This window comes from Verruconis gallopava (genome assembly GCF_000836295.1).
Source record: "Verruconis gallopava strain CBS 43764 unplaced genomic scaffold supercont1.10, whole genome shotgun sequence".
NCBI lineage: Eukaryota > Fungi > Ascomycota > Dothideomycetes > Venturiales > Sympoventuriaceae > Verruconis > Verruconis gallopava.
Window position 1 is genome coordinate 198,593 of NW_015622146.1, and position 20,862 is coordinate 219,454.

Here is a 20,862-nt window from a genome sequence, read left to right on the forward strand (position 1 = left end):
TCTACGCGCCGTTCTGTGGAGCAGTTCACCTCCCTTCGGCCAGAGCGCCGAAGGCCAGAATCGCCGCTTCTTCTCATTGCCCTGCCTCCTATGGAGCATGTAGGTCACGACTGGGGCAAAACCTCCGAGATCTGCCTGTCCTTGCCGTGCACAGGGGAGATTCAGGCTTTTACGTCACGGTACTTGCAATGGTGAAGCCGTACCGCGCTTTGCGTCCCCGCCGACCTCAAAAGCGTGCAGTAGTAACTTGCCGAATGTCTGTAAGGATGATCAGACCATGCCTTGTGCAGCCAAGCAAAGCCCATTGGCAACATCTACTGTTCCTTGCACTAGGCGAGACGGTATACAGGCAGGACGTTGTTGGATGCAGTCGAGCGAGCAACGCACGTGTCCGGTTTGGAGGGCTGTGATTGGTGCAAAGCGAGCATCGAAGGCTGCTCCGAAGAATCGCCCGTGGTCCACTCCACATCCTTCGCCGTCGACCGAGGGCGGCCACGATGCAGAAATCCAATGGTGGCTTGAACCCGCAGCTGACAGTACCATTCCTCTGGACTTTCGCCAGCAGAAGACTCCTCGTGTCCGATTCGGCAGCTTATAGGGTCCCGAGACCGCGGGCGGATATTGCTGTAAAGCCAGCAGAGCCAGCTCTCGGCCAGCAACAAGGCGGACAACGGAGCGGAGTTTCTCTCCCAACAACCAACGCCTTTCCAGCTTCACTTCAGGCTTCATTTGCCCTCTTTTCTTACGCTGCGCTGCTACAAAGGGCTCCCCCCGCGGCGTAGCATCCTTGCCTGTTTCGGACTCTCTGTATCCCGCCTCTGCCAACAGCATCTTCAGCTGTCATTTCAAGCGAAAAGCAAGCACTCACTTCCCTGCGTGCGTGCGGGCTCTGTGCACGACACACCGACACCAACCCCACGGGCACATCGTAATCCAGCGTCTGCCGCTGACCTATCGCTGCTCGTCCGCCTTGTCGTTCCAAGGAAACGCTCTAGGCCCGTAGGCCTGGAGAGTCTGATCACTCACGGTACCATGTATGTCCATATCACTTTTGCGATCCAGTCCTGCAGCGGATTTTCTTCTCCGCCCTCTCTTTCATGCTTTGTCTTTGCTGTGGACTACTATGGTTCGCCATGCGTCCATAGACTCGATCCAGCACGATCTCTCTGTAAGCGCAGTACTCTGGGTGCGACTGTTAACCCGTCTCTGTGATCTGACAGGAAGTTCGGCAAGACTATCCAGAAGCGACAGCTTGAAATTCCCGAATATGCCGCCAGCTTCGTTGATTACAAGGCGTTGAAGAAGGTTCGTATTCCGCCCAGGTTGCAAATCACACCGTTTGGATGCGTAGCTGACGAGCACCAGCTCATCAAAACTCTCAGTGCAACGCCTGTGCTACCCGCTCAAAGTCATGGAGTACAAGACGTTCAGGACCCTCAAGCCTCGCTTCAGGCAAATAAGGCGTCCTTTTTCTTCAGATTAGTACGAATACTCTTTCATACTTGCCCGCACCCCTTCCATGTCTTTTTCCCTCAGACTAGCGTCTGTGTCGTGATCCTGACCTAGATTTGGGATCAAGCCCGCGTCGGCTCGTTGCATGTACGGTCCGAGAGCAACCCTTGTCACAGATCGCTTTGCCATACACTCAAAACTCCACGAAGCCTTTGCTTAAGTCTCTCCCACTACCTTCCTCGATTCATTTTTGCCTCAAAATTCCTGCATGGTTTCACATTTCAAGTTTGGTCTCATAAAATTTTTTATTCTTTTTTGCCTTTTCAGCGACAACGGGAATGCAAAGTGCACACGCTTGTGCAACCATGTTAACAATCACGCTAGGAACGAGAGCTCGAGAAGGTCAACACGTTCTACCTTCAGAAAGAGGCTGAAGTAAGTGACTCCCACACTCTCACTCTGCAAAATCGTGCTGACAATAAACCTAGCTGCGTCTACGATTGACCTCGCTCCTCGATCAGAAGACGTCGATGCAGGCACGGCAACCGCCGGCGTCAAAACTCTCGTCAAGATATATCGCCCTCGAGGAAGGCTTCCGACAATTTAGCTCGGATCTCGCAAAGTTGCAGGTAGGCATTGAGGACTTGCTATTTTCCACCTTTGATTCGCTGACGTCCTCAAAGCAATTCATCGAGATCAATCAGACTGCATTCTCTAAGATACTGAAAAAGGTCAGATTGCGCGTGACCAAAGCAACAAACATCTTGCTGATGATTAAATAGTGGGACAAAGCCTCAAAGGTTCGCATTAGTCCAAAAAAAGTCACTCTGACGCGTCTTTTACTGAACACTGAATACAGCAAGAGACAAAGGTCATATTTCTTTCGAGAGCTGTCGAGGTGCAGCCATGCTTCAATCGAGATGTCATCTCCGAGCTTTCGGACCAAGCGACAACAAATCTCTTGGACTTCGCAGCGTGGGCCGAAGGGGAGAAAATGCACTATATCCTTACAAATGGTGACTCTGAAGTAGTTAGGCCAGCTTCTCAAGACGAGGTTGATTTTGACACTCAGGTTTTTCAAGCCATCGCGGCTGGAAATCTTACTGTAATCCAAGATTGGACGGCCAGGGTTGGTAATCTTCCCGATGCTAGGCAGCGTATCACGAAAGCTTTCCTCAGTTCTGCTGAGGAGGCACCGGAAATGGCTCTCCAGCTACTGCTCCAGACTGGGCAAGTTGATCTGAACGAAATAGACGAGATCAACCAACGAAATATACTCCATCGTGCAGCGATATCCGGACGGCAAGTACTGCTACAAATCGGTATCGCTGGCCACGTGGACGTGCACGCAGTCGATGTTTACGGGCGCATACCTCTGCACTATGCCTGTATACGAGGTTCAGTCGATATGGTTCAGGCACTCCTTGCGGCTGGCCCGGACACGGTCGATACCCGAGATCACGACAATTTCACGCCTTTGATACACGCCATAGTTCACTCCAACCTAGCCGTCACACAAGCATTGCTCTCTGCAAACGCAAAAATCGATCGTCTGACCGAAGCCGACCATATTCCTCTCAACCTCGCATGCCAACATGGATCAATCGATATTGTGCAAGAATTGCTTCGAAGAAAGCCACAAATCCTTCCAGATGCTGAGGGTCTGTATCCACAACATCTCGTAGCGAGATCTGCCAAGTCATCGCCACAACTTTTGCTCTTGCTACGAGAATATGGGTTGGACCTGAATCAGCCTGATAAGTTGTACCAATGGACACCTATATTTCATGCTGCTAGCGAGGGAAATGTCGCCGTCTTGCAAGCGCTACTAGGTTGTGGTGTTGACCCATCGATTTTGGACGAGAAGGGTTTGTCGGCACTATACTACGCAACGTGGGAGGGCCATCTCGATTGCATGAAATTGCTTGCAGCTCAGACGGACTCAATACTAGGGAAGAGGAAGGAGTCGCAAAGGACCCCACAAATACCTACGCTTCCCCCTTCACGTACTCCACATGCTAAAGCTAAGGAGGCGATCGATATACCGCCGCTCATCCTGCCATCGCCGATCATCCCCGTCCGTCGCTACGGCCATAACTTCCTCGAATCTAAAACATTCGTAATCATTAATTTCGGCAATCTTGGCTACGAGGCCATACAGTTTTACGAGGAGAACAAATACCCCGCTGCGCGCCTTACGATCTCTTCCAAGTCCTCCGATCTGATCCCTCAGAACTTGCTTCTACCCATTCAGGACGATTACAAAATCATTTCGTTTCAAATTGACAACGTCGACACGTTCACGATTGAATTCGACGTATATCCCACTTTCGGCACCAGAGTGATTGCGCGCGCGGTCGCTTCTTCAAAGGTATTCACGGAGGGTACGAGTAGCAGTGGCAAATGGCATCTCGAATTACTTGACCCTCGGCTGAGAGCTATAGGGCGCGTTAGTTTCAACTTCCAAGTCATCAAACCATACTCAGGTATTCCTCTCGAGATCACACACTTCGCAGTATACTGGAAAGAGACGGATCAAAAACCACACAACGCATCGCTCATAACCGGATCAAGTTTATCTGGTGACTACTGCCGTTTGTATGTTCAAATGACGAGAGATGGAGTGGCAATATTATCGCCAACGTGGAAACTCTCTACTGGCGTTTTGCAGGTGCCTGTAAATCGACTGACTCACGCGGAGTATCTTGAGCTTGGAAAGCTAAGAGATGCTCCTGATACTTCAGTAGGTTGCGTTCTGGTTTATGGCTGCATGCGCTAACAGATCGGTTCAGGGAGCTCTTGACAGACTCACCTCACTCCTTCAAGAATCAACGAGTGCGGCGGCACTGCCAGATATACACGAGCTCTTTGCGAACGCATCTATGACCCTGCAGGAAGCACTCAACATTCTCCCCCTTGAGATTCACGTCGAGTTACATGTCATGTTTCCGTCTTTGAAAGAAGAGACTGAGCTCGGCTTGGGGCCAACGCCTAACATTAACACCTTTGCTGATCGTTTGTTGACCGTGGTCTTCGAACATGCTCGTGCTATGAGGGAAAAGACCGATGGATACTTACGGAGCATCGTCTTCTCAAGCAACAATCAGGATGTCTGCACAGCTTTGAACTGGAAGCAACCGAACTGTACGTACCTAAGAGTCTTGTTGATGAAAATTCCGGTTGGACTTACGCTTCACCAGATCCAGTTCTGTTATGCAACTCACTTGAGCAGAGCATAGAAGTTTCAGGAGTCAAAAGCATCCCTGGTTTGGGTCGGACCACGTTTTCGATTAAGGAGGCAGTGCAACTTGCGAAAAACAACAATCTCATGGGCATCATATGCAGCTCAAAGCTTCTGGTACGTTCCAGAGCAAAGTAAATTTGATGACCTGGCATACTTACATTGATGCAGGATCTTGCTCCCAAGATTTCGGAATCGATCAAAACCGCCGGTTTGGTACTCATCTCGGACGTTTCAGCCGATCCCGAATCTGAAAGCGCAAGACAACAGCTTGGTCCGCCCAACGATGGCGTAGACGGTATTTTTAGAAGTAATGGCGTTTTGAGATTCCACGATTCAATCAACATGTGAAATGATCAAAAGTGCGTGCATTTAGGGCGTGGGGAGGAAGGAGGGGAGGCGTGGGCGCTCGAATTATTCAACGCTAGTGGTTCTCTAGTACCTTAATCTCGAGGTACCACAGCCGCTTCATATAGACGATATAGCCAAGGCACGGCGAACGTGGAATTTGTAGAGCACAGTCTTTGGCTCTTTTGGGGATCACGTACTTATCAAACAAGCGGCGAAGTAGTAGATCAAAATCCATGGTATCATCGTGATCGTTGATATCAAACTATCCGTCATAATAATCATCAGGCACCCTTGTATCCGTACTTCAAATTCTCAAGTGCTTTCACATCAACAGGGTGCAGTTGTGAGCGCACGAGGAAAAGCAGCAAGAACACGAAGGTAGGCAGGACAGCTAGCCAAACTTCGTCGATGAGGCCACTTCTTTTCGCGCGCAGGGCCTGGAGTGCGAGAAGGACACAGGTGCCAGCATTCAGGTTGTCGATATACTTCTTGAGCGGGCCATCCTCGACACCAGCATGCCTCCCCAGTGGGAGTTTCGTGGATCGGGAAGCATCTGCCTTCGAGGGCAGGATCCACAACGCGTAGGCACTGCTCAGAAGCGATGTTATGGCAAGTAGGTGGGTGAGTAGCGTGGAGCGTGTCAGGGAAGGGAGGTAGGGGACGATGGAAAGCAGCGGGAGAACGAGGAAAGACTTCTGCAGATACACGTTAGATCAGGGAACGGACGCCAAAGGGGACCGGCCGAGAGGGACCTTGTAATTTTCAGTCTTTTGAGCGTCGGCGTCTACGATTCTGCGAATAAGCTCTTCTTGCTCATGCTCGTCGAGCACGTCCTGGTCCGAGTTGGAATCCGAATCGGGATAGGCGAAGGTCCTGCGGAGACGCGTTGTGGCCATGACGAGGTCGTGCTCAGGCGCGGACTGCAGACAGAAGCGAACAGGCGGGCCTGGAATGTGGAATGCGGAAGGACATGAGGGCTCGAAGCTGCTTTGTGACGTGCAAGGCCACTCATGAGTTGATTCGCAACGCGGGACGAATGCGTCGTTGACGGTGGGCGCCGTCCCGGTCAAAGCTATTCCATCCTGCGGTAACGCCACACGGCCAGAAGCGGAAAGCGCACAACGTCGTCGTTTCCAATCCGGAAACTCCGCTGAGCAACTTGGAGACACTCTTCCAACCACACCACTCACACCATGATCATACGGCACTCTCTACGGCCCAGCTTGGCCTCAATCGCGCGGCCTCTGCGCCAAGTATGCAGACGCACCCTCATCGCCGCCCCGAAAGAGGGCGATGGACCTCTCATGACGCGGCGCTCCGACCGGGCCCTCCCGTCTCTCTCGTCGAGGCACGTATTCCTCCGCACGCTTCCCCTCTTCTGCCTCGTCGTGGCGGGCTCCACCCTTGCCATCTTCAACTACCAGAAGTCGTCGAGCAGCGTGGTCACCAGCTCGCTCTATGCGCTTCGCGTGAACCCGTTGGCGAGGGAGGTTCTGGGCGAGGAGATCTATTTCGCCAGCAAGATGCCGTGGATCTGGGGAACGATCAATCAACTGCACGGCAAGATCGATATCCGGTTTGGAGTCAAGGGCACGAAGGGGAGGGGTGAGATGAGATTCAGGTCGGAGAGGAAAGAACGAATGGGCTACGTGAGTGTCTCGCGCTTTCGAGGGCCTTTTGTTTTTGTCTTTCCTGAGACATGATCGACTGACCAGACGCGACGCAGTTTGAGACGACAGATTGGACGTTAACGACTCCAGACGGAAAAGTTATTGACCTTCTGAAGGGAGACGTGGATCCGCTGGGCAAAGCAGAGGTGTGAAGAGACGGAATCACTCGACATGTACATACCTCCCCAGCATGCACAAAGCACAGAGGTCGCTTTACATGACGCCTTTGCATGTGCTCGCTTCTCGGTACAATCCAAAACCCCCTCATCCTCACGCGCCAATTCTGGCTCGCAAAACCCCCTCGACTCATCTCTACTTCATGCACAACAAGTGCCAAGTACTTCGACGATCTCGGTTCTGTCCTGCAGACAGATGTGTGATGGCCGGACTAGGGTTTCGAAAATGAGTCTAGGACGGTTGGTCTGAATTAGATAAACGCTAGTAGAGCACTTTAGACGCTACGCTCAACAGCCAGGCGGCATCTTGCCAGCCCCCTTCTTCACCTTGCTTTGCAGGCTCAATCTGATCAGCTCTTCTCGTGGCGTAGGCAGAACTCTCTGCGGCTTTCGCAAGCTCTTCCCTCCTCCTTTTCAGCGCCGCCTGCTTTCTTTTCAAAGCTTCCTCTTTGGACAGCTCGGACTCGTCATCCTCTACCTCCTCTGCATCTTCATCCACGTTGAACAAGGAGAACCCTACCATTCGATCTATAAGTCTCCCAAACCCGAACGACTTCTGCTTCGCCAAACGTGAGACCTCTTCGTCATCTACAATGCCATCTTCGTCCGGATCCACGAAATCCGGCTCCGCGATGTCTGCCACGTCGTCGAAGTAACCCTCGGAAGCTACTACTGATCCAGGCGTCTTTCCATCCATGCTCGTCATGAAGCCGACTCTGCTGCCGCCGGCGGCCAAAGAACCCCGTCGGCTTGTCCTTGCGCTTGGCGCTCTACTTCCAACACGACTGGCAACGTGGCTGGCGATGTGACTCTGCGTGCGGGAGAGATAGGGCGACGTCGGTGCACCTTGCACGTCGTCGTCAAGATGCTCTCCCGACATCGTGTACGCAACGAGCGACGTCGAACTATCTCTGCTCACCAGCCAACTCTGGCCTTTATTCTCTCGAGCCTCTGCTGACATGATCATTCCCGCCCTGTGAAGCCACTCGTCGTCGTCATTACTGCTTTTTGACTCTCTGGGGACATGTCTGGTATGCATAGGACTGAGCGTACCTTCCCCCGTAGCCCTGCGCGCATGATGTAGTCTTCCGCCAGCCGCGGCGTCGACCAACCCCACAGCGCTCTTTGCCTTTGGCAAGTGCATGTCCTCGAACCTGAGATCTGGTGAGAAGTAATGCTCGTGTCCGTGTGCAGAGCGTCGTTTCGCACTCTTGCTGGCGCTCCGCGGGCGGCTTGAGTTACGGCTTTCGGCGAGAATGCTAGGCGTTGTCGGGGCCGACTTGCCCTGGATGTAGGACAGCCGTATACGATCGGCATCGTGGTCTGGCTCAGCTTCGAAGTCGTCTCCGTCGAGGGGGAATCGCGAGCTGAGAGGTGCGAGCGACAGATGCTGCAAGTTTGGAAAGGAGCGCCGCGAGCGGTGCGCGGGTTGCACGTCCATTGCTTCGACACGCGCCTCTCTCGGTGGTAGCAGGGAAATGGATGCCTTTTTTTTTCGGTTTGCCGCTGCTTTTGTGAGGAACAATTGATTAGCTAGTTGAATTTCGAGGTCGAGCACAGCTGCAAAGAATTGTTGGGGCAGCCTTAAAGATTGAGAGCTGCAGCGAGCCTGTAAGTAGCCGCGGGGAAGAGGCGAAGGGGGTCTGATTGGCCGGGGATCCCGCATGTGATGTGATCGTCCCAGGGACGGCAGCAAGAAATTCTTAACCCGTTTTCTATGGCTCGGCGAACCTAGGCACCGAATCTGTACAAGTTGTATCTGACCGTACGACAGCATGATGCTCAGATCATATGACTATGACGAATACGCTCCGTGGATCCCACTTGTGCCGACTGTCGTGTTTGACACTCCCCACAACAAGATCGCGTCTCGTACGATTCGTGGCGGCAGCAGGGAAAAGCAGAAGCCTGGACGACCAACGACGGCCCACATCACATGCATCTTCAATGGAAAAGTAATTAGTTGTGTATGAGAACCTTTCGTCTCGGTGGAGATGTCAATCTTCCTGCCTGTTCGGTCTGCTCGAAATGTGGGGCGTACAATACCATCGAACGGCAAAAGGATATACGTCCTCGTGTTGTGACGGGCGCTGAAGCACGTTGCAGCATACAGACGAGAGGAAAGCTGTGATAGCTTATTTGCGGAAGGGACGTAACCCAGAGAAGAATGCAAGGCGCTGTCTATCAGGCTGGGGTCTTCCTCGACATGGTTATGGACACTGTTCAATCGATTGGGCAGACGGAGACTTAACTGCAGAGTATCAAAGCACTTGCCAAGTACCCGTCTTTCATACCGCTTCTCTCCATCGGCGGGAGCTTTTTTAAACAGACAAATAGGGTACCGGGGTTGAGTTCATCGTTGGTAACGATACATGTTGCGAGTCTACATGGAATTTATGCCACAAGTTTAATTCAATAGCCGAGACATTCACTTTGATAGACTGCTTATTCTTGTTACTCTGCTTGTTTCGTTTGAGGGATAGTTATCTTAGTTTCATGCGCATCATTTGCAGAGAGTACGGGTGCTTGCAGCGACGTAGTGTCACTCACGAGTGTCCTGATTGTACATTACAAGGTCGTACTCTCTTATCAACCATAAAAGAAGATGATGCATTTTGTGCCCAACATGCTTTAAACTGTCGAAAGCTCTAGAGGGGCCCTTGAGATGTATTTCTCGCCGTTTCGTGGAGCCTTCTGTAGAATGCGTCTAAATATGAACGAGCCCGAGGAGCAAAAGCTTGTCAAAGACGATCAACCAGGTTTAGGGCTCATAATCTAGCGGTCTAATAACTACGTCCAAACTGCACCCACTTCTGGGCATCCTTGCCACATGATGGACGAAGACACTTGGTATTGGCGGGAAGATCCTTTTGCTCGAAAGGAATGCAGAGTGCTAACCGTCGATGTCAGTAAATTTCCCATAGAAGAAAAGTGTGTTATGTATGCATATGTACCTTTAGCACCCATTGATGGAGCGCGAGGATCGATTTCAGTGGACGTCTTGCACATGTCAGCGGTTTCTTTCTTTACCGCGTCAGCACAATCGCCATCAAGACAATGTGGAATGAGAAGAACATTCTTCTCGTTCAAGCGAGGGACCACGTCATCCCAGTTGGTGACTTCAACACGGTGACTCAAGTACGTCTCTTTTGCTTTCTTGTACATGTCGTTGTGGATAGTGTCGAGCAGAGCAGCAACCCCCGAAGCGATTTCAGATACCTTGATTGTACCCTTTTCGCCATTGTCGCGTCGAACACACGTGACAACTCCATTGGCAGCATCCTTGGGACCATATTCAAGTCGAAGAGGTACGCCCCTTAGTTCATACTCGTTGAATTTCCATCCCGGGGAATAGTTCTCTCGAGTATCAGCTTCAACCCGAATGTTTGCCTTGCTGAGCGCTTCGACCATTGAGTCGATGTCCTCTTGTATCTTCTTTCGATCTTCAGGTCCATGTTTCGCCGTGAGTCCCACTGGGATCAACGCCGCCTGAATTTCGCTCACCCTAGGCGGGATCACAGCGCCTTTGTTGTCTCCATGAGCCATGATCTGCTTGTTGTTATCGATAGATCCTTAATATGGTGCATTTTAAGCTATATCATCTTACCATAGCGCCAAGGGATCTGGTCGAGAGACCCCAACTATTCTGCCATCTACGAAAATCAATACAAACGAAAGAATATCTCTGATTTAACATTCCACGTACACGTAGAGGCGTTTGGATGCTTCACCAGCAGCCTTCGGCGCCGGATCCTCGAAGGTAATGTCATACATCTTCGCAAAGCCTTGACCAAGCAAGTGACTAGTTCCTTTATAAGTGTCAGCCTGCAGCATATAGAGGTCTAGGAGATATTAATAAATACCCGCTTGGATGCTTCGGCCATTGGCGGGAACATATCCTTCGACAGTCGTGGTCACTGTAAAGGTGGTTAAACGGCTCAAGCTTATTTCGTATGTTCGAGCTTGTACGCACTGTCTGCACCTGGGAATTTCTCGTTCTCTAAAAGGCAGGGTCAGTAGGTAAAGAGAACTGTTCCTTCAATGCCTCTCACCCGTCTTTTGGCCTTTGATAACAGGAAGAGCAAGAAGGTCTTCGTAGATTGAAGCGTAGTAGTCCAAGATCAGCATCACTTCTGTACTTCTATTAGCATTTGTTTGTAGAAAAGAAACTCCTTTCTTGAATAGAAAGCAAAAATGAAGGAAAGGAGAGTCTCTCATACCATCATATGCCTCCTCCCTGGTCGCATGACAAGTGTGTCCTTCTTGCCATTGGAATTCTCGAGAACGCAAAAGGGGACTGATCCGAGGTCAGACATGCTGAAAAGCACCAATGAGGGATAAAACTTGCGTCTACTTTCTAGTTAGCGTGTGAAGAAATCGTGGCTTCGGAGGAGCAGAATTTGGAACTTACGCATTGCGAAAACTCCCACCTATTCGGGTGTCAGCAAAAATAACACAGACATAAGCAGGATCAGACTCACCTAACAACATTGTTCCATTCTAGCAATTAGTAAAGTATTAGCATAGGCAAACACGTTGGTAAACGAGTCAAGTCTCACGGTTGCGCTTCAAGGGAAGATCACGATGTGACTGAATTTTAGTACTGAAGTCCTGTATATCCGTCAGACGAGATCTCTTGACGCAGTCTTCAGAAATTTACCCGGTACATGGCCGTCTCACTCGTAGGGCGCACCGCAATTGGCTTCTCAAGTTTGGATTTTCCACCTGGAAAAGGGATCAGCTGGCTAGGGCATGAAGAAAGCGACGAGAATCGATACCATGCGTTACCCACGCGACCTCCGCCGAGAATCCGGAAATCTTTTCGCAGACAATTGTTAACTATGATCTCACAGAGCATACACATTGGCAACCAACATGATTTTTTTCTTTCTCAAGGTTGTCTTGAGAAATAAAGAGGGGATAGTTGCCTAATGCGTGTATGAGTGACAGCTTTGCGTATTGGCATGTTACATATCAACATACAGTTGCGAACGCCTTTCAAGTGATCGATTAGCGCTTTTTTCACGGCCTCGGATCTCAGCGAAATTCATACCAATAGCTCTGATCTTTTTGTTGAAGAATTCCATGATCTGCTCCCACACCCAATAAATTGAGGGCTCTAGAATGTAGCAACCTGCACGATTGTAAGTCCTCGTTCAGGTCCACATTGTGCTTTGTTGTTGTTACCTTGCACATCATAATAGGAAATGAATTTGCCCTTGGTCAGGGTCTGCGTATACCATTCTGCGAGGTCTTCCTCTTGGGTTACTGTTATGCGTGCAGAACACGTTAGCTCTAGACTGTGGATTTTTCTTCGGCGGTTTCTGCTTATCTTTGGTGTCTGTATTTCCCTTTGCGGACTGCTTCCCTTGAGGTTTTGCCTTGGCCTTCTCATCCTTCTTGGGATGCTGCGGAAGTTTGGCAGACTCAGCCATTTTTGAATGACGCTCAGAGTTGGACCAGGTGAACACTTGATAGTCAAAAAATTCGGGTTATATGCAGATATTACGAGGAGGCTCACGTCTGTCTTAAGACGGCGGAAATGACTCAAGCAATGTTTGATATCGAGTGTGGGGTGATCACGTGATAACCCCGCGACATCCACTGAACAGTGAGAACTGTGAGATTGTCATCCATTCTCATTATGTTTGATATCTTGTGGTGATTTCTGGCGTATTTAGCGCAAATTCATCACAAAAAAGGCATTCTATGTTTTCGATCCGACAGCTCAGCTGCATAAGATGTCGCCATAATCTCATTTTGCAATGCTACATCATGATTCCTGCGCATCGAGGTCCGTGGTATGGGCTAGCAACACATGACTTTTCGTCATCGGACGTTCTCAAAATACAAGACAATAAAGTTCAAAGGCCAAAGCGCAAGTAGCTGAGCTCACTTATCATACGTGCGGCTTGATGTTAAACACCAAACGCTGTCACATGATACACGTCATGGCAGTAACTTACGGCGTGACGTATAAACAGGGCATCGGTGACCACACGTTGTTTTATAGACCAGAAATGTCTCATGAGAGGAAAACTCGAATGGCTAAGCTTCGTGTCTGCCTTTTCTCTAACATTAATCTGACCACGGCTCCATGGTTCCATTGTTGAAAACCCATTTTCAGCCTTGTGCTCCATCCTTGCAAGGCTAGTGCGCGATTTCACGTCTCCGGGTTGTATCGAGTGCTCAAAATCTATTCATGAGCCCGTGTACGAAGTACGTCTGGAGCTTTGTTGCGCCTCCATCGCCTCTAAGCCGTTTCGGATGCATTTTCAGCGCAGATCACTACGATAGTTTGCAGCACACCGCCGATGCACGGCGACTCGATTGGCCTCACGACGTTGCCCCGCAATGTCATGCTGTGCAACCGACGCTAGTGTTCGTTATGCGCGCCTGAGTCCCTCAATATCAACCAAGTACCTCTCTTGAACGTCTCAAACCCGGCAGCTCTCGTTTGAACCTGTGGACTCAGTGCGAAAGCAGATCGTTTTCGCCACGGCCTTTCAGAAATCATCATGAACGCGCCATTATGCGCTCTTCCAAACGAGCTTCTCCTTCTGATTGTCGACTTCGTTGAGGACAAGAGAGACCTCCGTGCGCTCGCCCAGGTCTCGAAACGCTACCAGAATTTTGCTGAAAGTGTCCTCTATCGGTCGACTCTAATCAGAAACTCAACTCAGTCCGCTCAACTTCGCAATGCTCTGCTGGGACGTCCCGCGAGAGCGGCATGGATCCAATCCATCAATCTCCGGCCAGGCTGGTATCAGTCTCGAAAGACCCTAGGCACCCACATGCACTACGTCATCTCAAAGTGCCCAAATCTGAAGGAATTTGCTGTCGAATCTCCTACTTGCAATTATGGACGATGGGCTAGCGGCGAGGATGCTTGGAAGCACGACGAACAGGCCATCCTCGAAGGATTGGCCGTACTTGATCCAAGTCAGCTCAGCAAATTGACCCTGCATCTTGACGGTAACCACGATCGATATTGGGACCCAAACCATGTGGGTGCTGCACAGTATAGCTGGGCAATGGTCATGGCGTTGCCTTCCCTGGTAGAACTTACGGTCTCTTGTGCCTTGATTCACGACAACATAGCTATAGGGAAGCAACACTCTGGCAATCTAAAAATTCTTGAGCTGGTCGAGTGTAATATCACCCTTGAGGGCTTGATGCGCATGCTCGCAGCACCGAAAGCCTTGCAAAGGCTCCATCTAGGTACGTAGCGACTTACTCATCGATGCATCTACGCTCACACGATTTGTAGGAGAAAACGCATATCATGCAGGTCAAGGCTACGACCAGATTCGCGGTCAACGATTCAACAGTCTGTTTGGCTATGATCCAACTTCATTCATCAAAGCATTGGCACAACAGTGCGGCTCTCTTGAACAACTCGAATATGTCGCAGGCGAGCCTAAATTTCCGAGCAAGAGCGTGAATGAAAGCTTTGAAAACTTTCTCAAACTCCGAGAAGTTCACCTGTCCGAGCACGTTCGCGACAACTGTCGAGAACTCATCCTGACCGGAGCGCCAGCACTGCAAAAGGTGTACATCGAAGTCGCCGCACTTAAACTGTTCGAGCCTCTAATACGTTTAGAAGAGGAACAACATGTGGGTCCTGGAAAAGTCCAATCCGAACTGGTTGAAAAGAGGCTTGGAACAAACATACACGACGCTCTGTTCGCTGAAATGCAGAACAGGACGCATCCGTCGCTGCAGGAGCTGCACGTTATCATGCCCCACGGGCCTGTTCCAATCAGTGGCAGCAGACGCACCTGGATCCAGATGCTCGCCAAACATTGGAAGAGCCGTGGTGTCACGCTTTTCTTATACTATAAGCATAGCACGTCGATCTTCCCGCCGATTCTCTTCAATGAAACGGGAAGAGCACCGCGCGACATCCTAATGTTCAGTCAAGAGGGCGGATTCACCGAGGCAGCGAACGGGCCTGATCCTTGGGGCTTTGATAGTGACTACAGCATTGAACTTGCCGATCAATTCCCCGATATGGTTGATTTTTTGGATTTCGACACTTTTTGGCATGCCGAAGACGATTGGGACGCCTTTGGGGATCTAGACTTCCACGCGAGCTTTGGACTATGAAGGAGACGCCCAGACAACGCGTTTGCGATTAAAATCTATATTTTGAACACACACGGCGGTTATTTCATCTGAGGAAATCAATGAGACCTAGGATGTGTCCTTCGAACTTCTGAAAGGGTCTCCTACCTTACTCTTGTTCTTCATCTCCTCGAAAGCCACGAACAAAGTTTCTGGCAACGGCCCTTTCTTGCAGGCGCGAAGGCTCTCCGCGATCTGGCTATCACTCGAAGCGCCCAGAATCACGACGTCGTTCTCTCCAAGCGGCGAATGGTGCATGAACCAGCGCATGGTCGCCTCCAGCAAAGAAATTCCCGCAGCGGTGCACGCGTTTTGCAACATCCGCAAAACGGCAATGTTCTCTTCGTTGAGGTACATGTTCCCAAATACTCTCATTGAATCGAACCTGGTTCCTTTCTTTGGCGTGACGATCTCTTCGGTTGGCTTGGCAAGCAAACCGCCAGCGAGCGGCGAGTAGGCGTAGAAGGTCATGTTCAGCCTTTTGAGGAGTGGCAACAGGTTCGATTCGGACTGGTGCCGGTTGATAGGATTGTAGCCACCTTGATAAGCGGTTGGAAGCGGATACTTGTTCTTCTCGCAGATACTGTATACCTCTTGCACTTGCGTCGGAGTGAGATTGGAAATCCCCCACCGATCAATTTTTTTTTGTTCATGTAGCGAATTGATAGCACGACACTGCTCCTCAAAGCCTGTCCTTGGATCCGGTCCGTGCAAGTAGTACAGATCGATTGTGTTCACCCGCAGTGCTCTCAGGGACTTTTCGCAGTTAAGGATGATGTTGTCATACTCCAGCGAGCCAGGCGTGAAAGCCGGTGCCTTGGTCGCGATCAAGAAATCTTTGTGCGCTTGCACTTCGCCGAGCAGCTCTTCAGACTTGCCGTCGTTGTACACACGAGCGGTGTCAAGCTCTCTGACCCCGTGGGACCTGACGACATCTAGAAAGGCAGAGACTTGTGCCGGCGTGGCTAGTGACGGCGAACCTGCCGCGACGGAGCTTCCCATCATGCCGACAGAGATCTTAACCATCTTGCTAGCTGATGCTTTGAGCATGTAAAAAAGAGAAGAAAAAAAAATTCAGAGATGAGGACATCAAGTGTCTGTCGCTTCGAAGTTAGGCGATGAGCAGGTGCATCGATTAAGTCTCGCAAACGGGGACTCCCTTTTTGTTGTCATCGACGTCATGCATTTTCTCAGTGTGCAGCGCTGCTTTGGCAAGCGTGAATTTGGTCAGCTGAAGGACGAAAAACAGCCACTTCGTCCGTGAATTCGTGCGCTGATTCATACTTGGATTGCAGACGGAGATACGTGGTTTTAGGACTCAAGCCGTCGAATGCTTCTTGGTAAGTATGCATTCATTGACGTGAAACCTAGAATTGGTGTAGCAAACATAGGACATAAGCGAATGAGCAGCCCAGTCTTGTTTGCTCGCAAGCTAAGGCACAAATATGTTGAACGTGGAGCTGGAGATTTGTACAAACGGCTATCCTATACCTATCATTCGTGATAATGTTTATCACTCTCATGATTGATACACAATGACAAGCTAGAACGTCGGGTCGCACACCGTGGCAGGTGATATCAGTTCCATAGTAAACATTTACCTCGTGAGCGACAATAAATGGGTATCCAAGCAAAATAATAAAACTAACAGCGGTACAGAAAGCATCAACAGCAGAAAAGGTGTGATGGTAGCGTGCAAGCACCAGGAATGAGTGCTTAGCAGTACTCTTCTTCGATCATGCCCAAGTGAGACCATATCCGGAGCACGTGAAACGCCGCGAGCTCCACCCATCCAATCCCATAATCCATCCAAACATGAGATACAAGAGCAGGTTATGAAAGACTCCCGACTCGAGCGCTAATTCTAGTTTTGTCTCCATTTCGTGCTGGTTATTTTGAACAACTCATCGACATATGTGGGTTGTTCGTTGGCACCGACACCGGCCTCCGTCCTGATACCCATGTCCTGCAGCTCCACGTTCGAGTCTGCCTTAATGTTGATCTCAACGGTCGTGTCGCTGCTGACCATGATACCACCGAAAGGTTGAGGCGCCATGTCCTTGGGGCTGGTAAGATGCGAGTCTGAAGCCGAGTCTGGCCTGAAGATAGATCCACGACGAGGAGTATCACCTCTGCTGAATGGCCACTTGCTGCCAAATTTGGACTTCGACTTCACGCCGCTATTTGCGATCGAATCGGCGATCGAGTCGCGATTTGATGAGGTCGACATCGACGAGGCTTGGCCCTTTGAAGCCAAGATGGCGCCGAATTCTCTGTGAATCTTTCGGGCAAGAATAGCATGATCAGGAGACCCCTTGTAGACTCGCTGGAAGCAGCGGAAAAAACTCAAGGGAACGTAAGTCAACTTATTTGTCGACTTGATCGAGGCTGAGTGCACATCCGGGATGATGCAGAAAGCATATATGTACACAGAGCCGTTTCCAGGGTGCGAGAGGCCATCAACACGAATAGGTTTCGACGAAAAGATGGCTTGGCCGAAAAAGCCTTCTGGGACTGAAATTGTCAAGGCTGTGACTTGGTCCAACAGAAGCTCGAGGAACTCTTTGTCTCCCGGCAGTGGGGATTCAGCGGCCTTGTTGTTCAGCCAGCTCAGGCATTGATTGACGGAAAGACCGTCTAAGCGTGTGAGGATCTTCTGCTGCCATGGCTTCAACGGATCTGCGGTGAGCTCTACTTGCGGCAACAGGAATGGCGAATCGATAGGTACTAAGACTTCCCAGTTGCCATTTGCCTTATTCATCGCAGCTCTCATGGCGAAGCATGCGAGATAACTGCTAGCAGCACTCTCGAGCGGAGCTTCGGCACACTGATGAGCATATTTCTGAAGTCGGTCGATCGTGTTAAGCATTTCATTCTGTGGGACCTGCATGCTGCGCGCGATGATATCGCCAACGTGATTAGGCTGTGCGAAACGATAACCAGCAGTCATGAGACGAGCGACTTGAGCCTTGTCAACAGTCCTGACAAGGAAGAGCAGTTGGCCGCGACCAAACATGGTGGAAATGATTCCAGACTCAATATCGGACGTTTGCTTCTCACTCGAACGAGATGGCAGCTTGAAGGTCTTCTTGGGCTGGAAGTCCGTGGCCAAACTTCCGGTCATCATGATGCCATTGTAAAGGACACCAAGGTCTGACAATGGTACGCCCAAGCTGTCGGCCAGATCATTAGCTGCAACACAGAAATGTTCGCGGAAGATGATGGAGTATTCCTCGGGTGTCTCATCATCGTCATGAGTCCAGGCAGTTTCAGTTCCCGGTGTGATGGGTCGTGTTGGATCCTTGGATGTCATGACGGCACGCAAGTGGTTGCGCATGGCAGGGATCAGATCGACAACACCTGACCAGTTAAACGTAACACGGAAGAGCCATTGGAACACAGGGTGTGCAGTATTGAACTCGTCGGCAAAGGATCGCTGGTTGAATTGCCTGGTAACTTTCTGGCAAGGCATGAGACCCTCGTTCGTGACCAGAATCTTTCCGTCGGGGTCGAACGTCGCTGACGCGAGCACGACATGTTGCGCGCGATCGGCCAGTTGCCTCTTGCGACGCTGATTAAGCACAGCAAAGCCTAAGCAGACTACGCAAGCAAGCAAAGACTGCGTGCACAATTAGCTCGATACACAAAGGGTGATGTTTCATCACTTACCACCACTATTGCAACTATCAAGTTGGTATCACGAGACACCGTACTGCCTTGGCCTCTTGCATCCGACAAGGTGTAACTTGTGCCAACTGTCGCAGTCCAATGCATGCCTGAGACAGCACCGGCTAGCAAGCAAGCATAAGCCAGACGTCTGATCCACGAGTTGATCCATCGTTCCTTGAAGTAGAAGAACAAGCTAAGCGCAACGACGGAGGCTGTACAAGCTATAGCAGCCGAGCCGACAACATAGCCAGCAGGATTCGTGAGTTTGTAGTTGCTGATGCCGAAGTTGCCGACGTAGTGCATGCCAGTGATCGCCAAGCCAGCAATGACACCTGCGAGAACCAACGAGGGCCAAAAGAACCTCTGCCCAGGCTGACGAAATTCAACCGTCGTGAAGCCAAAAAACAAGAACACAATGGGCAAGAAGACCGACAGTGCTGTGAATCCAGGATTGTAATATAGCTGGATCGACGGGTCACCGTTACCCATCGTAATGGCGCGGTTTCCGACGAAGTGCATGCACCAGATGGCAACTAGACCAAAGGACACCGAAATTGCAAGATGCTGGAGCCTGAGATAAGAGTCTCTGTTAGCGGACGATCTGCTGTGATGGAAAGGGACATTCCCCGAAAGTTAGGTGACACGCTTACCATAACAACCAGCCTTTTCCCTCTCTCCTTCTGTGCAGCAACTCGACGGTCGTCACAGAACCAACAAGTGAGACAAAAAATGAAGCGATGATGATTCCCGAGGATAGTCGGAAAGGGACTTTTTCGCCCACGTGATAAGTTTCCGCCATGTTTGCCAATTTTGAAATGTGGGAATACAGATCTTGTTCCCTCCCTTCGTGCGTTGAATCGCTGCGTGAGTGTAGTGAGTTATAGATTCACTCCAACGATATATAATATATTAAGATAATTCTATCCAGATATGTCTGATGCTTGATGCGCCGGTAATGGTGGTGTTTGTCGGGTCACAGTTTGAAATCATGAACCAATTTCCATACTCCAGATAGTCCAAAGAACAAGGAATGTATTATATATGCGGCCGACAACAGGTTGACGCTGTGAGTTCCCACGCCGGTGTCTGGATGCACGCAAGATCTCGTAGGGTTGGTAAAATTTCCGGAAGACTAGGGAGGGGTGGGCCTGCCTGGTCAAGGAGATCGGACAGGGAGAAAACGCGATCTCTCCCAAGTCAACGCGGAGGTGATGAGGACGAAAATCGAACGACGCGATTCTAATTGTAGAATGAAGAGGGAGATTGTAAAATCGGCCGTCTTATGAATCGTTCTGCCTTTCCCGAATCTATTCGAGGTCCGGTACGCCGCGACAATGCAGGTCAGATCGATCGTGGGCGACGGAGTTAGCGAATGTGCAGCGCCAGGGCGAAGGTCGACGCCAGCGATTCAAAACACAGCCAGGTGGAAGTGTTTCTAGGCAAGAGACGCGTCCCGTTGTTGCACGATATGGATCGAGAGAGCGATGCCGTACAGTACGGAGGGATTAGAGAAGAGGAAAAGGCATGTGAGGGACATGCGGGATCGTCTCCATGATAATCACGCCCGCTGTTTGTTGGCGGACGGTGAACAGCTGAAGGAAACCCGCCAAACCGACTAAGAGAAGCGGCTTTCATCTAGCCAGTTCTTAGTTGCACCCCCTGCGTGCTCGGCCTAGCAAATCAGACTTGGAACAAGTATGCAAGTGACGTTCGGGTGGCGTCGAGACCTTTCCCTGTCCGCCCTCTCACAGATCCAGATGGCAGCCATTTTCAGGTCCGGGACGGCGTCCGGAGGACAAGGCCAAGAAGGGGATGATTTGCCCTGCCGCTCGTCTTTCTTCTGTTGAACTTGCCGACGAGTCGATCTGACGAGCGATCAGCTGGAAAGGAAGAGGTGTTTAGTGTCTTAGCTACAATGCAAGTCCTCTCTCTTTCTCTCCCTGAACCTTTGTAGAAAGCCGTACCGACTATCCCTACAGGTCACAGAGGAAAAAAGCAGTCCGTCACCGTACAGATATTCTATACGATGTGTAGCAGGGTACCCCGAGCCTAGGCTGTGACGAGCAGGTTGACCATCTCGGTCGGAGCTATGCCTGCGCCTGACGTCTGCTGTCGCACAACGTCCTTACAAGCGATCGGCACTGCATGCTTTCGCAGCATGCAATCATTGCCTCTC

General features: G+C 50.6%; 8 protein-coding genes across 8 annotated transcripts; 3 read left to right on the forward strand and 5 right to left on the reverse strand.

The window, feature by feature from the left end:
- Window positions 1–482: 482 nt before the first annotated feature.
- Window positions 483–5,357, forward strand: PV09_03715 (uncharacterized protein). The gene is made up of 11 exons (XM_016356944.1): window positions 483–1,034; window positions 1,221–1,305; window positions 1,366–1,482; window positions 1,837–1,887; window positions 1,941–2,081; window positions 2,136–2,183; window positions 2,235–2,252; window positions 2,312–4,195; window positions 4,245–4,596; window positions 4,653–4,810; window positions 4,865–5,357. Coding segments are annotated over exons 1-11 (3,036 nt in total). The 5' UTR covers window positions 483–1,032; the 3' UTR covers window positions 5,045–5,357.
- On the reverse strand, window positions 4,749–6,082 carry PV09_03716 (uncharacterized protein). Its single transcript, XM_016356945.1, has 2 exons — window positions 5,797–6,082; window positions 4,749–5,739 (listed from the first exon to the last, which is right to left on the reverse strand). The coding sequence occupies exons 1-2, from the start codon at window positions 5,938–5,940 to the stop codon at window positions 5,326–5,328; spliced, it is 558 nt and encodes a 185-aa protein (XP_016215034.1). The 5' UTR covers window positions 5,941–6,082; the 3' UTR covers window positions 4,749–5,325.
- Window positions 6,083–6,171: 89 nt separating this feature from the next.
- PV09_03717 (uncharacterized protein) lies at window positions 6,172–7,263 on the forward strand. The gene is made up of 2 exons (XM_016356946.1): window positions 6,172–6,693; window positions 6,771–7,263. The coding sequence occupies exons 1-2, from the start codon at window positions 6,238–6,240 to the stop codon at window positions 6,864–6,866; spliced, it is 552 nt and encodes a 183-aa protein (XP_016215035.1). The 5' UTR covers window positions 6,172–6,237; the 3' UTR covers window positions 6,867–7,263.
- On the reverse strand, window positions 7,122–8,593 carry PV09_03718 (uncharacterized protein). The gene has a single exon (XM_016356947.1). It carries the CDS (start codon window positions 8,554–8,556, stop codon window positions 7,153–7,155), a length of 1,404 nt encoding a protein of 467 aa, XP_016215036.1. The 5' UTR covers window positions 8,557–8,593; the 3' UTR covers window positions 7,122–7,152.
- A 3,416-nt stretch (window positions 8,594–12,009) lies between these two features.
- PV09_03719 (uncharacterized protein) lies at window positions 12,010–12,285 on the reverse strand (the record flags this gene model as incomplete). Its single annotated transcript, XM_016356948.1, has 2 exons — window positions 12,010–12,158; window positions 12,252–12,285. 2 exons carry the CDS (start codon window positions 12,283–12,285, stop codon window positions 12,010–12,012), a joined length of 183 nt encoding a protein of 60 aa, XP_016215037.1.
- Window positions 12,286–13,067: 782 nt separating this feature from the next.
- On the forward strand, window positions 13,068–15,867 carry PV09_03720 (uncharacterized protein). Its single transcript, XM_016356949.1, has 2 exons — window positions 13,068–14,111; window positions 14,161–15,867. Exons 1-2 carry the CDS (start codon window positions 13,409–13,411, stop codon window positions 14,997–14,999), a joined length of 1,542 nt encoding a protein of 513 aa, XP_016215038.1. The 5' UTR covers window positions 13,068–13,408; the 3' UTR covers window positions 15,000–15,867.
- Window positions 15,009–16,138, reverse strand: PV09_03721 (uncharacterized protein). Its single transcript, XM_016356950.1, has one exon. The coding sequence runs from the start codon at window positions 16,065–16,067 to the stop codon at window positions 15,087–15,089; it is 981 nt and encodes a 326-aa protein (XP_016215039.1). The 5' UTR covers window positions 16,068–16,138; the 3' UTR covers window positions 15,009–15,086.
- A 326-nt stretch (window positions 16,139–16,464) lies between these two features.
- Window positions 16,465–20,263, reverse strand: PV09_03722 (uncharacterized protein). The gene is made up of 3 exons (XM_016356951.1): window positions 19,337–20,263; window positions 18,687–19,257; window positions 16,465–18,636 (listed from the first exon to the last, which is right to left on the reverse strand). Exons 1-3 carry the CDS (start codon window positions 19,483–19,485, stop codon window positions 16,882–16,884), a joined length of 2,475 nt encoding a protein of 824 aa, XP_016215040.1. The 5' UTR covers window positions 19,486–20,263; the 3' UTR covers window positions 16,465–16,881.
- Between the last annotated feature and the right edge of the window lie 599 nt (window positions 20,264–20,862).